The sequence below is a fragment of the Podarcis gaigeae genome, assembly GCF_964106915.1.
Source record: "Podarcis gaigeae genome assembly, chromosome: 2".
NCBI lineage: Eukaryota > Metazoa > Chordata > Lepidosauria > Squamata > Lacertidae > Podarcis > Podarcis gaigeae.
The window spans coordinates 124,813,052-124,836,050 of NC_139679.1; the positions used below are offsets into that span (position 1 = coordinate 124,813,052).

The 22,999-nt window shown below is 46.7% G+C and overlaps 2 protein-coding genes across 2 annotated transcripts in view; one reads left to right on the top strand and one right to left on the bottom strand.

Moving 5' to 3' along the window:
• The window catches only part of LOC310837460 (uncharacterized protein), a 187,045-nt gene that overhangs the window by 34,452 nt on the left and 129,594 nt on the right, over positions 1-22,999 (top strand). The window lies entirely within an intron of this gene.
• Positions 10,059-16,415, bottom strand: LOC310839062 (uncharacterized protein). The gene is made up of 2 exons (XM_083727262.1): positions 16,269-16,415; positions 10,059-12,849 (listed from the first exon to the last, which is right to left on the bottom strand). The coding sequence occupies exon 2, from the start codon at positions 12,770-12,772 to the stop codon at positions 11,198-11,200; it is 1,575 nt and encodes a 524-aa protein (XP_083583388.1). The 5' UTR covers positions 12,773-12,849; positions 16,269-16,415; the 3' UTR covers positions 10,059-11,197.

Consider the following 22,999-nt stretch of genomic DNA (forward strand, 5'->3'; position numbering starts at 1 on the left):
GCAACCACACACATTCCTCACAGTAAGTATACAAACCATGAAAAACTACAGGAGAACCATGCTGAAGCCATTTTAACTCTCCCAATGCTGCCATAATAATAATAATAATAATAATAATAATAATAATAATAATAATAATTTATTTATACCCTGCCCATCTGGCTGAGTTTCCCCAGCCACTCTGGGTGGCTCCCAATCGAATATTAAAAACAACAGAGCATTAAATATTAACAACTTCCCTAAACAGGGCTGCCTTCAGATGTCTTTTAAAAATAAGATAGCTGCTTAATTCCTTGATATCTGATGGGAGGTATATTCCACAGGGCGAGTGCCACTACCCAGAAGGCCCTCTGTCTGGTTCCCTGTAACCTCACTTCTTGCAATGAGGGAACCGCCAGAAGGCCCTTGGAGCTGGATTTCAGTGTCCAGGTTGAACGATGGAGGTAGAGATGCTCCTTCAGGTATACAGGACCGAGGCCGTGTAGGGCTTGAAAGGTCAGTACCAACACTTTGAATTGTGCTCAGAAATGTACTCAAATATTCCTCTGCAGTAAAGGAGGCAAATGGAAGCCTTCCCATTGTCTTTGTGCTTACAAATACTGCCTTAAGGAGGGATGAACAGGGTGGGCCTGTGACCTGGATTCAGGAACTAAAGCATTTACCGTTACAGATAGGTAGCCGTGTTGGTCTGCCATAGTCAAAACAAAAAAATCCTTCCAGTAGCACCTTAAAGACCAACTAAGTTAGTTCTAGGTATGAGCTTTTGTGTGCATGCAACTAAGTTAGTTCTAGGTATGAGCTTGCGTGTGTATCTGAAGAAGTGTGCATGCACACGAAAGCTCATACCTAGAACTAACTTAGTTGGTCTTTAAGGTGCTACTGGAAGGATTTTTTTGTTTTAAAGTATTTACCATCACAAAAGAATGGGCAGGCTGCCCAGGTAATGCAGTTAGTGACCATTAACAGGTATCCTTGAGGACAGGTTTTCTGCTGTAGACCGCCTCTTGTGATGTATTCCTGCTGTAGACAGTCTCCTTCTGTATGATATTTGGGGGGGTGGTCTTGGGTGGGCAATTTCAAAAGACTATATAAGGCCTTGCACACCTCCCTCCTGGTTGTGGTGAGGGGGGGGGGGAGACACTGTTGCAATAAAGATCAAGCTTACTAGCTGCTTTGCTTCTCCATATACTCTGGTTGGCCTCTGTTATTTTCTCCTACCTACCGTATTTTTCGCTGCATAAGGCGCACCTGATCATAAGAGGCACCTAGTTTCTTGAGGGGGAATTCAAGAAAAAAAATATATTATTTAAAGGGAGCGCTGAGCAGAGCTCCCTGGTGCCCTGCGGAGGCTTTGCGCCACTAAGGCAGAAGCGAAAACAGCTAGAGGGAGCACTGCACAGCGCTCTCTCTAGCTGTTCTGGCTTCTGGGGTAGCCTGCGAAGCCTCTGCAGGGCAGCAGCGAGCCTTCATCCCGGGCTTCCCCCGCCAACCCTGACAAGCTCTGGGAGTATTCCCCACCTCCCGCAAAAGCCCACAGGAGCTGTGCACCCTTTAAGGAGCGTGCGACTCCTGCGGGCTTTTTTACAAGGTGGGAGAAGGGACTGACGCAGCCAGTCAGTCCCTTCTCCCTCCTCAGGGAAAAGCCCCCAAGAGCGGCGTGCTCTTTAAAGGATGCGCGGCTTCTGCGGGCTTTTGCAGGAGGTGGGGGAATTCTGTAAGAACATTTGGGGAAGTTTTTCTAATGAGAAGATATTGTCACAGATGCTTGTTTTTGCCATTCTCAAAACTGTGAATTTGTGTCTGCAGAGATAAAATGCCTTTTCTCCACAGGAAAAATGTAATAAAATAAACATACAGAGTTAACGGAAAACCTTAATCCCATTGTTCCTTTGCAGATTTATATACACAGAATTAAGCCCTTAAATTCTAAGTTCCAAGAGGTTCAATGAACAGATGGTTTGCAGTGGAAGAGATCTGCACAAGTAGCTAAGTGTGAAGCAGTAAAAATGAAAGTGCAACCTTGTGAGCAGAATACTCCACACACCTTGGGGTCTTTGTGTAATAATTGTGCAAGCCAGACTTGAGGCAAGCGCTGAAGGCTCTTCAGGGCTGGCAACCTCTTCCCAATCCCACTGGGTTCCAACAACCGCACTAACACTTAACTCTACAGAATAGGCACCTGGATGCAGAAGCCAATCCAAAGGGGTGGCTGGTAGTGGAAGTGGTGAAATGCTTAAGTTCTGAGTTTTTCATGTGCGCTAAAACTCAGCCTGCTTGGTGGTTGTTTTTTATTAAAAATTTTTTTTTTACCAACATGCTATCATATTATTGTTTTAGTTAAATAAATTGTTTAAGTTGTTACTAAGGAAATTATTATTTTTCTCCTTCCAATAAATTACAGCAGAACTGTTGTCCAAATATAGACAGTTAACTTATTAAACCTCAGACTGATTTCATAATTATCTGTCTATGTATTTCTAATAGTGTAACCAAATCAGAAATTTTTGATTTAAATAGAATCATACTGACTAGTGATTTACCGTAAATTGTGATTGAAATCAATTTGATTTATATCAAATCCACCCTGATTGCAGTCTACCACAATGTCTGAAATAAGGCTGGAACTATACAGAGGCGAACAGGACAATGTCCTGGCAGCTGCTGCTACTACTTAGGGGTCTGAAACGGATAAATGAAAATATTATCAGTCATCACACACTCAGTTTCATCAGCAGGGAAGCCAAGATGCATCCCAGCAGGACTTTTGGGTTTGGGCTAGGCTACCAAATGGTGGTATTCAGGACAATCCAAAGTATGGAGATGAGTCCTAGTGAATAAGATAACCTGGTATTGTCATCAGGGAAGGGGGGGAGAAGGGAGGTCAGGGGTGCTGGAAGGGGAGGGGTCTCTGTCGAGGCTCCTCCCCTTCCTTTAACCCTTCCCTGGACACCCTCTCTCCCTTTCCCCAGCCAGGCGCCCCACGACCCCAGTGATTCCTGCCAGAGGGAAGCCGGGAGAATGGGGGGCCTCAGCCCCACCCCCAGCCCTGCTTGGGGTCCTCCTTCCCGTTCCCGCCCAGGCGTCCCGGGGGGGGGGCAGGGCAGCTGAGCATCTCTCGGCCCCCCAGGAAAGAGAAAGGGGAGTCTGGCGGTGCTGCTGCTGCCCAGGAGATCTTGCCAGGTGTAGATCCCTGCAGGTGTTGGGTCCCCCCTTCCCCCCTGGGTCGGGGCCCCTGTCGACGGGCCCCAGGGAGGGCGCTTTCCATACGGGGGGGGGTCTCCCCTTATCCCCCCCTCCCCTATTTCTCCTCTCCCTCCTTACCTCTTGGTCCTCCGCCTCCCTGGCTCCAGATTAGTCCGCTTTCCTTGTCTGCAATAGAAAGGGGGGCGGCGATGGGGGGGCTCTTCAGCGACGCCCCTCCTCCTTTTCCGGGTCTTGAAACTTCCGGAGCGTTTTTCAGCGACACTTCCGGTTCCTTTTCAGACGCGTGCATCCCTAGAGCTACGGCCGTAGAGCAGCCCCTCCCTGTGTCCGGAGGGGAAGGAGACGGGACGGCGCTGCCTCTGGCCTCCTGCTCTGGGGACTCCATGGGGACCCGGCCCCTCCCCCCAACTGCCTCTCCTCCTCACGGGGAGTCTCACGGGGGGCGGCAGGGAGGGGGAGGGTGTCCTTATGCATGCCAAGCACTCAACCTGGGTCCTTCTGCATGCAGAGCAACTGCTGCATTGCTGAGCTAAGCCCCCCTAACAGCCAAGCCCCGCTTCAAACACAAGCCCTCCTCCTCCCCCCCGTTAAAAGACCCCCCCCCCCGGATTCAGAGGCAGTGAGGGATTCCAGACAGAGGCGCCCTTGCTCTGGGATTCCCTTGCCAGCAGGGAGACTTCAAAAGCCCCCCCCCCCCATGCCTCCCCCTTCCCTCATTTAGTAGGGAGACTTTTCATCTTGTGGTTTGGTCATTTTAAATCCACTTTTTCTCTCTCTCCCTGCAATTTTAAGCAATTGTGGCTCTTATGATCCCTGCAGGGTATTAAGTGTTGTTCTAACCTCCCTATTGCAGGTGGAAAGAGGAATGTGAGGCTTGCTTATAATATCTTAGGGTGGCACGATTAAGATTTGGGACTGGGACTTTCAGATTCAGAGCCACTTTTCGCATGAGATTTCTTCCAACTACTGAAGGAAAGTATGTCTGAGGTTTATAACAGAAATATAATTATTACGGGTGAATTTAATGGAGTAGTATCACTGGACTATGACAGAACACTGAGGGAAAGTATTTCAGAAAAAGGCAAAATACCAAATATTTTTTTGATATGGTTACAACAATGGATCTACTAGATCAGGGGTCAGCAAACTTTTTCAGCAGGGGGCCAGTCCATTGTCCCTCAGACCTTGTTGGGGGCCGGACTATATTTCGGGGGGAAATGAGTGATTTTGACCCACCCGCAAAGAGGCCTGAAGATGTTTGGTTTTACCTGTCCCAGTTGTCGTCCAGTTGTCCCAGTAGCCCCAGTTGGGCTTCTCCAGCCAGGTGCCAGGGCAGGTTGGAGGCTGCGTTGGCCGGTGAAGACAGAAGCAGAAGCCCCGGCGGAGCCACGGACGGAGGCAGGGGAACGGGGGCATTGCCAGAGCATTTACCCACCAACTGCTGCTGCTTCCCAACCCGCAAGCGGCAGCTGCGGCTGCTGCAACAAACTGCCTGAACGCCATGGGAGGAATGAAGGAGGGGGTGACGAAGAAAGCGCGTGAGGAAGCGGCACGGAGAAGGTGCGCAGAAAAGGAAGGAAGGGCGGACTGAGGGAGAGGGAGGAGCAGGAGGAAAACTCAGCAGTAGCTGGCAGCCAGCGTCCTACCCCCTTCCCAGTGCCACCCTTCTGAGGCAGGCACCGTGTGAGCGAGAGGGAAAGAACGTGTGTGCTGGCAATCCATGCGGTGATTCCCGGACCGTCCGCAGGCCGGATCTAGTAGGCAATTGCACCTGATCCGGCCCACAGGCCTTAGTTTGTCAACCCAGATGCTTGGAGATTCAGACCCCCATTAGAACAAGAGTAAACATGTTCTTCTGATTCAAAGGATTCTGCGGGAAGAAGAAACATGATCTGGATATTGAAGGAACTGCCTACAGGATTAAAGACTGTAGAGATCCAGCCAAGAACAATATCAGATCAAAATCAGATCAGTTTTATTTTTCCTTTTAATAAATCCTGTAAATAGTTATTCTGAGTCTAGCTGACTAGTCATTTCCACCTCAACTAGCTTCTTCGCTGTGCAGGAAAACTCTGCTATGCTTGGGCTAAAGCCATTAGAGCTATGCCTGGCACTTCAAAGTTCCAAGAGGTTATGGGTATTGTGCTGCCAGCCTGAGTTGTGGTGGTGTCAGCATCAACGGTGTTGGTTCCAGTAGTTCCAGAAGTCGTTGTTCCTGTTGGTGCAGCAGATGGACACTGGCTGGTTCCTGACTGTTGTGAGCTGGTGACGCAGTGGACACAAGGACAACAGCTGCAGCGTGTGTGTGCTGGGTGCTGTGGTTCCTGTTTTCTCTCTCGGTGGTCGTGAGTAGCCGGTTCCGGGTTCCAGGGACATCGCTCTCAAGATGGCCTCACAACCAGTTCAGATGGCTTTTGAGCGTCTGAATGACTCCAATTACTTGCTGTGGTCGGAACGCATGCAGGCAGTGCTGCAGAGGGATCGTCTCTGGCAAGTGGTGAGTAAGTTTCCTGCGAAGCCTGATGATGAAGACCTCGATAAAGACCAAAGAGCAAGGGCCACAATTGTTTTGGGGCTGGAAGATTCCCAGTTGCCGTATGTGAGGGGAATCAGGACAGCTAGAGGTGTGTGGCAAGCACTTAAAGAACTCCATGTGCGTGAGACAGCGGTTTCCAAGCTGTTCATTCGCAAGGCATTGTACAAGGCAATGTTACAGCCTGGGGTTACAATGCAGGAACACCTACACAGTTTACAGTTAAAGTTTACTTCGCTACAGGAAAGAGACTGTGCGTTAGACCAGCAGGAGAAGGTGGCTATTATTTTGAGTTCTCTCCCGGAAAGCTGGGATAATTTAGTTTTGTCTCTAGAAGGCATACAGGAGCGTGATTTATCAGTCAGTTACGTTACTGGGCGTTTGATTGAAGAATGGCAGAAGAGGCAAGAAAGGTCGTTTGCTGCAGAGGCTTCTACAGGCGGGCGGTTTGGAAGCAGTTCTCATGCCGTGCCAGAGGTGAAGCAAAAGCAGCGTACCGGTGAGGAGTCAGCGTTTGCTGTTAGGCGTTGTTTCCGATGTGGGTCTTCAGCGCATCTAAAGCGACAATGTCCAGAGTTGGTCAAGTCTCAGTGGTCGGTGCAGGAGCAGAGACGAGATCAGCAGCAGCAGCAGCGGAAAAAGAAATTCTTCAAACGAAAAGTCGACTCAGCTGGTGACCGCCGAGGTCAAGATTGCTGATGAGAAACAAACTGTCTGGGTGGTTGATTCGGGAGCGTCTCAGCACATCATAAATTCAGATGAATTGTTTCTTTCCAAGAACTCAGCACAGCGCAGCCAGGTGGCCCTAGCAGACGGAAGTACTTCCAAAGTGATTTCGGGGGGTGCAGTTTTTGTTCCTTGTCTTCGTGAATGCCTGCAAAATGTACTTTGTGTGCCTTCATTAAGGAGCAATCTGATGTCTGTAGATTGTTTGCTAAAAGCTGGGTTTAAAGTGTATTTTGAAGGAGACAGTTGCATTATTAAGAAGGCTGGTGAGATTTTAGGCACTGCTAAGTCAGAGGGAGGCTTGTTTTGGCTTAAAGCAGGATCTCAAGTTGCAGCAGTAGTCAGTAAATCTCAGCCTGCAGTGAATAACAGCTATACATGACAACTGTGTGCACTTATTGCATAGGAAAATGGGGCATGCTGGCTGGAAAAGTGTACTAAAAATGTCTGAATTGGCTGATGGGGGTAATTTAAAGAGTTGTAACAAGTACCTTGATTGTAATGTTTGTAAAAAGGTTAAAACCCACAGAGTCTCTTACCCCAGAAGTGACAGAGTTAGTGAGTCACCGCTACAGCTGGTTCACATGGACGTAATTGGTCCATTTCCTGTAAGCAGGGGTGGATCGCGTTTTTCATTAACAATTGTGGATGACGCCACGCGTTACTCTTGGGTTTTTCCCATGAAGAATAAGGGTGACGTGTTCACTAAGTTTAAAGGCTGGGTGGCATCTGTGGAAAGATTTCTGTCCATTAAACTCAGAAGGATTCAGACGGACAGAGGTGGCGAATTTATGTCAAATGCTTTTAGAGATTGGTTACAAAAGCGTGGCATTGGGCATAGAAAAACGAACGCTTTTTCCCCAGAGGAGAATGGCGTTGCAGAGCGAAAACACAGATCTTTACAAAATATGATGTTTGCCATGCTTGATGATGCTGATTTGCCCATGTCTTATTGGGGGGAGAGCATGCTCACCGCGTGTTATCTCCAAAATAGGCTCTTTCATCAAACAATAGGTACAACTCCGTACTTTAAATTGTTTCAGAAAAAACCCAAAATTGACCATTTTAATGTGTTTGGATCAAAAGCCTGGGTATTAATTCCAAAACAAATGAGAAAGAAGGGAGATCCTAAGACCAAACAGTTAGTGTTTGTGGGCTACCAGGAGCTGGGAAAAGGTTTCCGCTTTGCTGAAGGGACAAATGGCATTGTGATCTCCAGGAATGCCAGTTTTTGTGAACATAGTGGCTGGGAGAGACTACATGCCAATACTGAGGTTTGGTTTGAACCTTCCCAGGAGCTTCTTGACTCTGAAGGTAAATATAGAGAATCAGAGTCTGAGGGGGAGGAAAGTTCAGATAAGAGCTCTCAAGAAAGTGGAATTAGCCAGAGACCAGTTGCTAAGCAACAAAAGAAAGGTCATAGTTCTGAGGAGGAAAGTGGGTCAGAAGAAAAATTTTCTCCCAGAAGATCTAAAAGACAAAACAAAGGAGTGCCTCCGGTGCGTTTTTCTCCAGATACTGCAAATGTGTTTAGTGTAATTGCAGAGCCCAAGAGTTTTCAGGAGGTATTAAAGTTACCAAAAGAGGAGGCAGAGCTCTGGAAACAGGCAATGGAGGAAGAGATGTCCTCTCTGAATGAGCACAAGGTCTTTACACCAGTAGCAGCGCCTGAGGGGGCAAAGATTGTAGGCTGCAGGTGGGTGTACAAACTTAAACCTCTGGTGACAGGAAAGTACAAATACAAAGCTCGTTTAGTGGCTCAAGGATACTCTCAGAGGCCTGGAAAAGATTATGACGAGACTTTTTCCCCTACTGCTAAGGGGGACAGTGTAAGGCTGATTCTAACGCTTGGAGCAAAGAGAAAACTCCTGTTAAACCATTTTGATATCCAGACTGCATATTTACATGCATCAATATCAGAAGACCTGTATCTAGCTGAACCGCCTGGTTATGAGACAGGTTCCAATAGAGTGTTGAAATTAAACAAAGCTTTATATGGTCTTAAACAGGCTGCAAGATCTTGGAACAAATGTTTCCATGAGGCCTTAGTGTCATTTGGTTTCAAGCAGAGTACAGCTGACAATTGTGTTTATGTACGTGGTACAGGCAGTGATCAAGAGTTTTGTCTGATTTATGTAGATGATGTATTATATGCTTGCAAAACAGATAAACAAACTAAAAGGTTTGCCAAGCAATTGTCCAGTAAGTTCAAAATGAAGGACTTAGGCCCGGTTAGGACATATCTAGGGTTGGAAGTGTGCTGGGCCCAAGATGGCAGCTGCCTAATTAGTCAGCAGAACAAAGTTAAACAACTACTGACTACATACAGGATGCAGGATTGCAAAGGGGCAGTGGTGCCTATGGATCCAGGTTTCATAAAAACACTTCATATAGATGAGAGTCCTGAATTTGAACATCCTGATGTATATCATTCTGTAATTGGAAGTTTATTGTATCTAGCACAGTGGTCCAGACCTGATATTAGCTATGCAGTAGGCATATTAAGTAGATTGGTCTCAAAACCCACACTAAATGCCTGGAAAGGGGTAAAACAAGTTCTGAGATACCTCAAACAGACAATTGGCTATATGTTACAATTAAATTCTTCAGAGGATGAAACGTTGAGTTGCTACTGTGATAGTGATTGGGGAAATTTGCCAGATAGAAAATCTGTCACTGGACTAGTCATAATGGTCGGTGGAGCTTTAATCAGCTGGTGGTCACGCAAGCAAGACGTTGTAAGTGTGTCATCAACGGAATCTGAGTACGCCGCATTGAGTGAATTGTGCAACGAAGTGATTTATTTCAAGCATTTGTTAGCAGATTTAAATGTAAATTGTGGAGAACCAGTACAAGTTTACATTGATAATCAGGCTTGTAAAACCTTAAGTAAAACAGAGGGTTTCAAATCACGTTCCAAACATATCTCTATAAAATACCAAAATGTACGTTGCTGTGTACAAGACAATATAATCACATGTACTTATGTACCAAGTGAAGAAAATGTAGCAGATGTATTAACTAAACCATTGGCAAAGATAAAGAACAAGCAAATGTGCAAAGGTTTAGGTTTGCTGGAAAAACCTACATAGGTGTTATCTGATGTTAATTGTCCAGCAGAATCTGTGAGGGGGTGTTCAGTTTCTGTTAATTGATTCTCATGGAAACTTACAGATTCTGGCTTCACACAATTAACTCAAGGCAGTGTCAATTTACTCTTGGCAGAAAGCCAAGGTCTGCTTGACCTAGAAACTTACTCTGATTGGTTAACGACCAGCATTCAACTCTGTTATCTAGGAATGCTAGCACAGTTTGTGTTAGGTGGGTGTGTTAGGAGAAGAAGTGCTGTATATGGTTAAGAGAGAGAGAGAGAAAGAAAGGATTTATTTTGCTTTGTTTTGTATGCAGAAACTCTGCTGGTTTTATTTTTCCTTTTAATAAATCCTGTAAATAGTTATTCTGAGTCTAGCTGACTAGTCATTTCCACCTCAACTAGCTTCTTCGCTGTGCAGGAAAACTCTGCTATGCTTGGGCTAAAGCCATTAGAGCTATGCCTGGCACTTCAAAGTTCCAAGACAAAACTCAAAATGGATGATAACGAGGGGTGAAAAGAGTTCATTGTATAGATGGAGACTAAATAAGGGTTTATTTGAAAAACACTGAATTACAACATATTCCAATTACGTTAGAGTATCCAAAAATGTTAAAAGCATTTGGAAATATAGGGGAGGATGAAACTATCACTTTTACGAAGGATTTCAACCATAAAGATAAATGTTTTACCTAAGATACTGTTTTTATTCTAAATGATACCAATAATAAATAATACAAGCTTCTTTAACAAATGGCAGAGATATTTCATGATTACTCTGGCAGGGGGAAAACACCAAGAATAAAGTATAAAATTTTGATAGATACTAAAAATAGAGGTGGCTTCGCACTGCTAGATTTTCTACTACGAGGCAGCCTCTTTGTGTTGGTTAAAAGAATGAATATCGTTGGACAACACACTATTGCTGGATTCTCAGTGGAATCTCGGTTGTAGAACGCTTCGGAAGTTGAACGTTTGGGGCTTTCAAACGCCAAGAACCCAGAAGTGAATGCTTCCATTTTTGAACGCAATTTGTAAATAAAATTATATACAGTGGTGTCTCAGGTTAAGTACTTAATTCGTTCCGGAGGTCCGTTCTTAACCTGAAACTGTTCTTAACCTGAAGCACCACTTTAGCTAATGGGGCCTCCTGCTGCTGCTCCGCCGCCGGAGCACGGTTTCTGTTCTCATCCTGAAGCAAAGTTCTTAACCTGAAGCACTATTTCTGGGTTAGCAGAGTCTGTAACCTGAAGCGTATATAACCCGAGGTACCACTGTATTAATAAAATTATCTATATATAAAGCAATTGAAACACTTCCCACTCCTTCCATTCAAACCATTTAAGATTTTTCAGTTTGTGGATTGTAGGGTTTCAACTCTTAAAGCTTTTCCTCCGTGCGAGTCCATTGGTGGTTTCTAAGAACATCAGGACTGAAGCTCTATGTACGCTCCATATACGTAAGTGGTTTTTCCTTTTTGAGTTTGCTGATGTTTGCTAAGGTTTCCACTTCTATTGACGCTCTTTCCACACTCCATACATTTATTTGCTTGTCCCCGAGTGAGTCTGTTGATGTCGTCTAAGTTTCCTGTGTGTGAAATTAGGGTTCCACTCTGAAAGAAACTCTTTCAACTCTCCATACATTTAAATGGTTTCTCCTGTGTGAGTTCGTTGATGTCTTTTAACATTTCCAGCTTTAGTGAAGCCCTTTCCACACTCCTTACATTTAAATGGTTTCTCCCCTGTGTGAGTCCATTGATGTTTTCTAAATGTTCCACTACAAGTGAAGCTTTTTCCACAAGCCATACATTCAAATGGTTTTTCCCCTGTGTGAGTCCGTTGATGGATTCTAAGTGTTCCATTACAAGTGAAGCTTTTTCCACAATCCATACATTCAAATGGTTTTTCCCCTGTGTGAGTTAGATGATGGATACTAAGTGCTGTACCATTAATAAAGCTCTTTCCACATTCCATGCATTTAAATGGTTTCTCCCCTGTGTGAGTCCATTGATGTTTTCTAACATTTCCAGCATTGGTGAAGCCCTTTCCACACTCCTTACATTTAAATGGCTTCTCCCCTGTGTGAGTCCATTGATGTTTTCTAAGTGTTCCACTGCGATTGAAGCTCTTTCCGCACTCGGTGCATTTAAATGGTTTCTCCCCAGTGTGAGTTTGATAATGGGTTCTCAGGTCTCTCCTCTCAATAAAACTCTTTCCACATTCCATGCATTTTAATGGTTTTTCCCTTGAGTGAGTCCATTGATGTCTTCTTACTGCTCCATTAGAAGTGAAGCTCTTTCCACATTCCGTACATTTAAATGGTTTCTCCCCTGTGTGAGTCCGTTGATGGAGTCTAAGTGTTCCACTACAAGTGAAGCTTTTTCCACAATCCATACATTCAAATGGTTTTTCCCCTGTGTGAGTATGATGATGGATATTAAGTGCTCTACCATCAATAAAGCTTTTTCCACATTCCATGCATTTAAATGGTTTCTCCCCTGTGTGAGTCCATTGATGTTTTCTTAGAGTTTCACTGTGCCTGAATCTCTTTCCACAATCCATACATTTATATGGTTTTTCTCCTGTGTGAATTCGCTGATGTATTCTAAGGCTTCGGTTATTAGTGAAGCTCTTATCACACAGCATACATTCAAATGGTTTTTCTCCAGTGTGAGTTTTATTATGAATATTCAGACTTCTATTCGTACTGAAACTCTTTCCACACTCCAAACATTTAAATGGTTTCTCCCCTGTGTGAATCCGTTGATGGATTCTAAGGTATCTACTCTGACTGAAGCTCTTTACACATTCCATGCATTTGAATGGTTTCTCGCCCGTGTGTGTCTGTTGATGTTTTCTAAATGTTCCACTATCAGTGAAGCTCTTTCCACACTCCATACATTTATATGGTTTTTCCCCTGTGTGGGTTCGTTGATGGTTTCTAAGGTGTCCAATCTGACTGAAGCTCTTTCCACACTCCTTACATTTATATGGTTTCTCCCCCGTGTGAGTGTGTTTATGTATACGAAGGTTTGAACTCCAACCAAAGCTTTTTCCACACTCCATGCATTTAAATGGTTTCTCTCCTGTGTGAGTCCGTTGATGTTTTCCAAGTGTTCCACTGTCAGTGAAACTCTTCTCACACTCCATACTTTCAAATTGTTTCTCCTCTCTCTTTTCACATTCCATGAATTTATATGGTTTCTTTGTTATTCCCATTGGACATGGCCCTCCAGAATTTTGACTGCCTTCTCCATTGTCTTCTTTCAACAGGGAGGAGCAGGGGGAAAGGAAACCTAGGAAGAGAACAAAGGAATATTACACACATCAATTAGCACCTGCTCTTATTTTGATGTCTCGTACATTTTTTCCTGTCCATATGTTCCAAATTTTTAGGAAAGACAGATGAAATAATGTTAACTAATGGTACTGCATCATCAGCCTTTCCTAACCCTTAATTAAGCAATAATGAAGCAGCATTATCTTAGAATACGGTTGAACTGTGGGGTTTAAGTTTTATAAAAAGTGGTTTCTCACAGGAACGGGAGCTGCTCTATGTTCCATGAACCTGGCCAATATTAATCAGGATCCTAAATTCATCATGAAGTTCTTCATCCGCTGCACTATAATCGTCCACCCCTTGGGACACATTTTGTCCCCTTCAACCTCTAGATCTTTATTCATCACCTGCATATTCCCTTTGGCCTCAGGAAGTCCATACTGACCATTTTGGGAGACCCATATATGTCTAGTGACAAGGCTTGGTGCTTGTGGTCGGTTGAAGGAGTGCTCAGTTGGAGAATGTTCTTGGGGTTGGACCTCCATCTCTCAGCCTTGCATTATTGAATGGAGAGAGCTGGAGATGCAGAAGGAAAGCAGCTGGAACCTGACCGCTGGGAAGGCCAGATTGAGACACCCACCCCAATTATGATTTATAATAATTATATGCCATCACAAAATAAAAAAATTCTTTCCAGTAGCACCTTAAAGACCAACTAAGTTAGTTCTAGGCATGCACACGAAAGCTCATACCTAGAACTAACAGTTGGTCTTTAAGGTGCTACTGGAAGGAATTTTTTTATTTTGTTTTGACTATGGCAGACCAACACGGCTATCTATCTGTAACTGGATATATGCCATCAGGTCTCGTACCTGCCTCCTGACACTGGCTTATCTTAGTGGAGATTCCCTGTCCAGGCCTCTCTCACTGTTCTTCCTTCTTTGCCCTGGGTGGCCAAGGGCTTCTGGATATTCTAGCTCTGCTCCAACTGGGAATTCTTTATTAAATTGTTATACCTCTTTTCATTTGAAGATCAGAAGATAAAAATATGTGTGACACTGAAAAAGGTGAGTATTAAAGGTGAATAACACTGATTGTTGGAAAGAAAAGAAATAAGATGAAACCCGTAGTGTGTCCTCCTGAATGAATAATAATAAGTATAATAATAATAATAATAATAATAATAATAATAATAATAAAGTGTAAAGAAGAAACCAATCTTCAAATCAGTTTCATATTCCCTGGCTGTATTTCTCAGCCATGATTGTGACTCAGAATCTTAGCCACACTTTTATCTAGAATATCAACTGGATCTCTTTGTAATAGGAGGCAGACATCCCTGGCATTTCATCCAGACATTCCTTTAGTGTGGGCAGCAGCAGCGGAGGAAGGAAGGAAGAAATTAACTTTGGGGGCAAACCATTTCCTTCAGAAGGTGTTCACCAGCGGCCAGCAGGCTTGATAAACTGCTCAGTGGGGACACCTTGGATTTATAGTGTTAGGGTCTGGATACCAATCATAATCCCTGAAGAAATGTCTCAAGAACCCTTAAGATCCAGTTCCACCAACTCCCAAGTAACACTGAGACCTAGAGGAACCTTCTATGCTGAGTTGAGGCATCTCTGGTCCTCCAGATGCCCAAGCAAGGATGGCCCATGGCCAGGGAGGATGGGAGTCTTATCTGGGGGGACAAACTTTCCCCTACTTCCCCCTCCCCTGAAAATGCTGAATATCTGTATTTCGTTTCCTCCTTCCTCCGTGATCTCCAACATCTTCCTGATGAAGTCCAACCAACTGGACACATTCCCAAATCATCCTGCACCATTGACTTCCCAAGGCTGCTGCATTATGTCTGGGACACTGGCAATGGGACAGCACCTTCCACTGGATGAGAGGATAGAGGGTTAAATCAGGGCTGGCCAAATGGGACTCCGCTCCCTCCCCTCCTTGCCCCTCCCTGCATCACCTGCCTGAGGGGGCTGCCTCAGTTTCCCTCATGGTGGAGCAGGCCCTGAGAACAGTCTTTTCTCTCCCCCCCCCCAAAATATAGGAAACATGCCAAAGAAGAGTGTCACCGTGGAACATAACAACAACAACAACAACAACAACAACAACAACTGGTTGTAAGTCACTTTGGGCTGCCCTGGGCAAGAGAAAGCAACTAATAGATTAAATAAATAAAAATATATATAAATAATTGTAATTGCAGTACAGTGGTACCTCGGGTTAAGTACTTACTTCGTTCCCGTGGCCCGTTCTTAACCTGAAACTGTTATTAACCTGAAGCCCCACTTTAACTAATGGGGCCTCCCGCTGCTGCCGCTGCTGCCGCCGGAGCACAATGTCTGTTCTCATCCTGGGTTAGCGGAGTCTGTAACCTGAAACGTATGTAACCTGAGGTACCACTGTACTACTACTAATAAGGCAGGCGCTTGAGGGGGGAACACGGGAACCCACCCATTTCCATAACAATCTTCCCCATCCCTTAAATCCCACAGATTTAAGAGATCTGATATAGTGGGAATAATGGAAACCAGGCGAGGAGGAGTTGGGCCCAGGTGTCGGGGGGGGGGGGAGCCCTTTAGATGCTTCTGCACAGAAACACAGGCATGTGGGGGAGACTGGAGTTGCCCAGAGAGAAGCCTCAAAGGGGGGGCATGATAAAAGGGGCTTCCTCTTTCCCCCCATGGTTGGACTCGCTCTAACAGCCCCCCAGCACCCCCTGCAGCTCCTGATCTGGGACCTGAGGCAGGGCAAGGACTGAGCTTCAGGGGAGGAGAGGGTGGCTGGATCGGGGCTCCGGCTCAGGGATCTCACCCTGGAGTCATGGCAGATTCCTGGGCAGGAGGGAGAAGTCAAGGCAGGCGGCCCCCCAGTCCCTCTCGCTTTCTCCAAGATGGCTTCGATCCCTCCCCAGGGATGCTTCCCTTCCTCCCTCCGCCCCCCAGGGTCCCCTTTGCCCTAAGGCCCCCCTGGCCGGCTCAGCCTTCCTGCCAAATCTCTCCCCATCCCAGGAGGGAGACGGGGGGGGTCCTCCATCCAGGCCTCTCTCGCCCCCATTAACCCTTCCATGGACTCCCCACTCTCCCCCCAAAGGGGACCCACCTAGCCTAGGATCGCGGCGCCCCAAGGATTCCTGCCAGGGGGAAGCCGGGAGAATGGGGGGCCTCAGCCCCACCCCCAGCCCTGCTTGGGGTCCTCCTTCCCCTTCCCGCCAAGGCGTCGGGGGGGGGGCAGGGCAGCTGAGCATCTCTCGGCCCCCCAGGAAAGAGAAAGGGGAGGCTGGCGGTGCTGCTGCTGCCCAGTAGATCTTGCCAGGTGTTGGGTCCCCTGTCGACGGGCCCCAGCGAGGGCGCTTTCCTTAGGGGGGGTCTCTTCGTCCTCCTCCCCCCTTATCCCCCCTCCTCTATTTCCCCCTCTCCTCTCCCTCTTTACCTCTTGGTCCTCCGCCTCCCTGGCTCCAGATTAGTCCGCTTTCCTTGTCGGCAATAGAAAGGGCGGCGGCGACGGGGGGGGGCTCTTCAGCGACGCCCCTCCTCCTTTTCCGGGTCTCGAAACTTCCGGAGCGTTTATCAGCGACACTTCCGGCTCCTTTTCAGACGCGCGCATCCCTAGAGCTACGGCCGTAGAGCAGCCCCTCCCTGTGTCCGGAGGGGAAGGAGACGGGACGGCGCTGCCTCTGGCCTCCTGCTCTGGGGGCTCCATGGGGACCCGGCCCCCTCCCCCCAACTGCCTCTCCTCCTCACGGGGAGTCTCACTGGGGGCGGCAGGGAGGGGGACTCCAGAGGGGAGGGGGGGGAAGTGGGCCAAGTTTCATCCACCATCATTTTTTTAAGGGAGGGGGAGGATCTCCTTCTGCATGCCAAGCACTCAACCTGGGTCCTTCTGCATGCGGAGCAACTGCTGCATTGCTGAGCTAAGCCCCCTAACAGCCAAGCCCCGCTTCAAACACAAGCCCTCCCCCCCCCCATTAAAAGACTTCAGGTAGTTGTTTTTCTCTTTGACATCTGGTGGGAGGGCGTTCCACAGGGCGGGCGCCACCACCCAGAAGGCCCTCTGCCTGGTTCCCTGTACCCTCACTTCTCGTAGGGAGGGAACCGCCAGAAGGCCCTTGCAGCTGGACCTCAGTGTCCAGGCTGAACGATGGGGGTGGAGACGCTCCTTCAGGTATACTGGACCGAGGCCCTTTAGGGCTTGAAAGGTCAACACCAAGACTTTGAATTGTGCTTGGAAATGTACTGGGAGCCAGTCTAGGTCTTTCAGGCTGCCCCTCTCCCGTTAAAAAACTACCCACTGGATTCCCCTGGTAAAATGAGTGCAGGAATGACGGACCCTCCAACCCAAGGGGGGGGGAGTAGGAGGAGCTGTCAATACTTGTGAAACCAGTTTCCCAGAGGGGAGGCTCAGGAAGAATCTCCTGCTAGGGGACTGGAGGAGTCCAGAGGCTGACGGGGGCCAGGCATGGCTGCTCTTTGGCTCTTGGCTCTTTCCAGCTCAGGGTTTAGTGGTAAAAGTGATATTTCATCCAAAAATGGGTGGATTCCCCCCCTGTCTGCTCCTCCCTCCCTCCTGCTGCATTTGGTTAGTCACCGGGAGCAGAAAGGCACGCTCTGTTTTTCATTTCAGTGTGAATGCAGTCAGCGCCTTGCTGAGCCAGGCAGAGGCCCAGGCCAGGGAAATAATGTGCCCGGCCTTTTATTTTTTACCCTGGGGATAACTGAAGTCTTATAAATAAGTATATAAATCATTTTGACAAAAGTTATGCTGACAAATAATTTTATTTCAAGGCTTCAACCGGACCTGCAGATAAAGACGGAGCATCTCCTGCGATTGTGAATATGCAGACCGAGACCCCCTTTGGAACCGGAGGCCCTGGCCAAGTGGCCCATATGCCCCCCCCCCCTGTCTGGGCCTGGATGCAGTTGACCTGAGCAACCTGCAGCCTGAGTTAGAGAGGGTCCATCACCTCCTGGCAAACAGAAGGGTAAGAAATGGAGGAAGTGAGAGATTTTACTTTCTTGGGCTACATGATCACTGCAGGTGGTGACAGCAGTCACGAAATTAAAAGACGCCTGCTCCTTGGGAGAAAAGCAATGACAAACCTTCACAGCATCTTAAAAAGCAGCGACATCACCTTCTCGACAAAGTCCGTATAGTTAAAGCTATGGTTTTCCCAGTAGTGATGTATGGAAGTGAGAGCTGGACCATCAAGAAGGCTGATCACCAAAGAATTGATGCTTTTGAATGGACTGCAAGAAGATCAAACCTCTCCATTCTGGAGGAAACCAGCCCTGAGTGCTCAGTGGAAGGACAGATCCTGAAGCTGAGGCTCCTGTACTTTGGCCACCTCATGAGAAGAGAAGACTCCCTGGAAAAGACCCTGACGTTGGGAAAGATGGAGGGCACAAGGAGAAGGGGACGACGGAGGACGAGATGGTTGGACAGTGTTCTCGAAGCTACCAGCATGAGTTTGACTAAACTGCGGGAGGCAGTGGAAGACAGAAGTGCCTGGTGTGCTCTGGTCCAGGGGGTCACAAAGAGTCGGACACGACTAAACAACAACATCATCATCATCATCAACAACATAACTTTGTGTACAAGTGAGCCCAAGGATTTTCCTAGAACAAGATGCCTTCAGTCTTTCTTTGTCTTCATTTAGTAGCAAAAGCTGGCTGGTGGCATTTTAAATATTTTTGGCTAAGCTCAGTGGTAAGAAAATCCGCTTTGCATGCAGAAGGCCCAATGTTCCAACCCTGGCACCTCCAGGGAGAACTGGGAATGTCCCCCATCTAAAATTACAAGGTCCTGTGATGGTGTTGCTTAAACAGGTACAGGGACAGAATTGGGCTCAGAGGTTTCCTGCAGGGCCCACTGAGTTTCTGTCTTGCCCTCCCTGAAAACTTGCGGAACCATTTCCCCCCTAGGTATATTATTGTGGGTCTGCCATACGTCTGGATTTTCCTGAGATTTTAAAGGTGGAATTGACGTCCGCGGGGGGGGGGGGGGGATTTCCAAAAGAAGGCACTTTGTCTTCGATTTAAGACAAGTCAATTGAAAACTCATGGGCTTTTTTTGGCGTTTATTTGGGGCCTTGTCTAAAAAAGAAAAAGTTCTACAATTTTGGGGGGTCCTGGTTTTTACTTTTTGAAATATGGCAACCCTAATTATTCTGGGCTCTGCTTGAACTGAAACTCCCTTTTAGAGCTCAGTCAGTAGAGCATCAGACTCTGAATCTATGGGTTGGGGCTTTGAGCCCCACTTTGGGCAAAATATTCCTGCATTGCAGGGGGCTGGGCTAGATGACCCTCGTGGTTCCTCGTGGGAATTCAGAGCCTGGAAGGCGTCCTGGAGAGAAAGAGGTGGGCTGTGAACATAACAGGCAGGGGGCATAGATACAAAACCCACAAAAACTGATTGGATCACTAAAAAACCCACAAGCTAAATGTGCTATTGCCAAGGTCAGTTGGCCTGAGAGCGAAAGGCATTGTTTTAATTCAGCTACCTTTGTTACATAGAAAATGCTTAGCTAAAAGCTTTTGTAGCCTTAGAGAAAATGAAAAGTGCAGTTTGAAAAGTGCTTGAGGCTTTGAGGCCTGGTTTGGGGGGGGGGGAGGAATTCACAAACAGTTTTTAAGGGTAACCTAACTGACTGTCCCCCTTCAATTGTTAGTCAGGAAATGTTCACTTCCACAACAGGAAATGTCTGCTCCTCCAGACTGCTGTGCCTGCACTTTCGACCCCTTACTTCATGCGTGCAGGCAATCTTTGAAGGGAGACTGCTTGTGCATTTATGATTACAAGTAGAGGCAGGGTGTACTGTGTCCAGGGCAGCTGTCTACCAGCTCCATCTGGTACGCAGGCTGAGACCCTCCCTGCCCGCAGACTGTCTCACCAGAGTGATGCATGCTCTAGTTATCTCCTGTTTGGACTACTGCAATGCGCTCTACGTGGGGCTAGCTTTGAAGGTGACCCGGAAACTACAACTAATCCAGAATGCGGCAGCTAGACTGGTGACTGGGAGTGGCCGCTGAGACTGTTTAACACTGGTCCTGAAAGACCTACATTGGCTCCCAGTATGTTTCCGAGCACAATTCAAAGTGTTGGTGCTGACCTTTAAGGCTTTAAACAGCCTCGGCCCCGTACATCTGATGAAGCGTCACCACCCCCATCATCCAGACTAGACACTGAGGTCCTCATCTGAGGGACTTCTGGTGGTTCCCTCACTGTGAGAAGTTACAGGGAACCCGGCAGAGGGACCCTTGGTTGTGGCGCCCTCCCTGTGGAAGACCCTCCCATCAGATGTCAAGGAGATAAAGAACTACAAAACTTTTAGAAGGTATTGTTTAGGGAAGTTTTTAGTGCCTGAGATTGCAATGTGTTTTTAATATTCTGTTGGGAGCCGCCCAGAGTGGCTGGGGAAATCCAGCCAGATGGGCGGGGTATAAATAATAATAATAATAATAATAATTTCCCCCTTTCCTCCAAGGAGGTCAAGGTGACCTCTGTGCTTCTCCACCTCTCTTTTTATCCTCACAACCACCCTGTGAGATAGGTTGTGCTGTGCTGCAGTGGGTGGCCCAAGGTCACCTAGTGATCAGATGGTAACCCTGGTCCCCCAGGTCCAACATGGGAGCCACTGCAGCACCTTGACATGACATTAATACATTTCGTTAGGCCTCAGAAGTCCAACTTTTTTTCTGGAAAGCAGCTCCAATGCACAGCAAGCTGCCTTCTAGGGAGTCAGGTAACTGGTCGATCTAGGCCAGGAATCTCTTCACTGACTGGCAGCAGCACCCGGGATTTCAGATGGGTGATTCTTCCCATTTCCCCTTTCCATCTCTCCCAACAGACGTGGCTTCGAACAGGGGAACCAGTCGCCACTTGCCCTCAGCGCCCAACGCACTTCCTAGCCAACTTTGTTGCTTTTGCATGTATTTTGCATCTTTTTCTTTTAAATAGTAGCATAGGCTAGCATTTTATCTTCCTTTATTTTTTAGGAAGCAGAAGCACCGCTGTGTGTTGCCCTCGCAAAAGGATGGGTTCTCTGCTCCCCCGGGGGTGGACTTAAAATGTAGCGATTTGAACAGGCATGATGTGGGCGCAGCTGATCGCCATGGCGGACAAACAGGAAGTCGACAAATGTAGATATTTTAGATTTAGAAGGTCCTAAGAATAGGTTTGGATGGCATGCATATTTATGGTTCGAGAAAACAAAGATGCATAAAGCTTTTCAGAATCATACACGTATTTTTCGCTCTATAGAACGCACCCGACCAAAGCGCACACCTAGTTTTTTGAGGAGGAAAACAAGAAAAAAATATTCTGAATCAAATGTTGTATAAACTACTGTATTTAATAAACAACCGGTATATCAGAATCATATTACAGCCATGTAAAGTGTACAGCAGTCAACAATGGCATTAAGAACCATCATCACTGTCATTAACAAATGAAGGGAGACTTTAAGGTTTGAGTACTCTTCTAGTCTTCTGTGAACCCCAAGAACTCATCACTGCTAAAGGCAGAATTTATGAAGCTCAGTTGCTCACAATCACTGACATCACTTTCTTCGCTATCTTCATGTAAAATACCATCTTCGTTTCCATCCAAAGCATTGCTAATGCCACATTTTTTCCTCTCAATCCTCTTCCTCCCCTCTCAGCGAACAGCCTGCCCGCTGCTCGCAAACATTCCCTTTACTTGAATTACAGTCAAGAAACAGCTGAGCAGAGCCTTTCCTCCCCACTTTTCCCCCTCCCCCTCCCCAAGCAGCACAGTCCCCTTTTCCAGCCTCCTCCTCCTCCATCCCTTTCACCCAAACTCCTCAGGGGACGTCTGCAATTTCTTCCCTTCGCTGCTCCCTCTCCTTTGCCCTCTACCATGACTCTCCACTCACGGCAACCTACGGTACCTCCTCTCCCTTCACCCAGCTTCTTGGTCCTCCTCCTCTCCGTCCTCTTCCTCCCCTCTCTCAGCAAACAGCCTGCCCACTGCTCCAAACCTTGAGGGGAAAGGGCAGGCTGCTGGCAGAGCAGCACCCCCACCCCCATTCAGCAGCCCAGGAGTGTGGGGCAGGCTGCCCGCTGCTCTAAAGCTTCCTGAGGCTGCAGGAGGAAGCCGAGGCTGCTGGCAGAGGAGCGCGGCTCCACCACCACCACCACCAAAGAGCAGTCCAAGAGCGTGCCACACTCGGCAATTTGGCTCTAGGGACCACATATTCGCTCCATAGGACACACAGACATAGAGTAAAAAAGTGCGTCCTATGGAGCGAAAAATACGGTAATAAGAAAATCAATTTTTAGGGTATGGGAGAAGTATAAAAATCCGTTTGAGGAAAAACCACCTAGGTGGCTTTCCCCTTTGGAGGCAATACAGTGGTACCTCGGGTTACGTACTTAATTTGTTCCGGAGATCTGTACTCAACCTGAAACTGTTCTTAACCTGAAGCACCACTTTAGCTAATTGGGCCTCCTGCTGCCACCGCGCCACCGCCGCATGATTTCTGTTCTCATCCTGAAGCAAAGTACTTAACCCGAGGTAATATTTCTGGGTTAGTGGAGTCTGTAACCTGAAGCGTATGTAACCTGAAGCATATGTAACCTGAGGTACCACTGTATCCCTGAAAAAATTGAATATGAGAAGTAATTGGCCAACATATAAAGGTCTGTTAAGTTGAAAATCACTTAAAATTAAAAGACTTTGAAGCTATAAAGGAGGCTGTAATATATTGGTCACAGTATTAGCAATTAAATGATATTTTTAAGATATATAAAAAGAAAGGTTTTAGTTATGAGATACCAAGATTCCAATAACAACTTCTAGAAAACAATATTAAAATACTGTCAAAAATGTCTAACTTGCTCCTGGAATGGAACACAAAAGATGAAAAGGTTAAATCGGTAACGATAAATTGGGCAAAGAATTTAGGACATAACATACAGCTGGCAGATTGGGAGATTTGAAGTTTACAACATGTATGCTGAAAGAAAATTGTATGAAAATGATGTATCGGTGGCATTTGACTCCTACTAAGTTAACTAAAAGGTACAGAACAAGTTCAAATATCTGCTGGAAGTGTAAGGAAAAGGAAGGAACCTTTTATCACATGTGGTGGACAGGTAATAAAATCATTTTGGGAAATGGTATATAATGAATTGGAAAAAAAG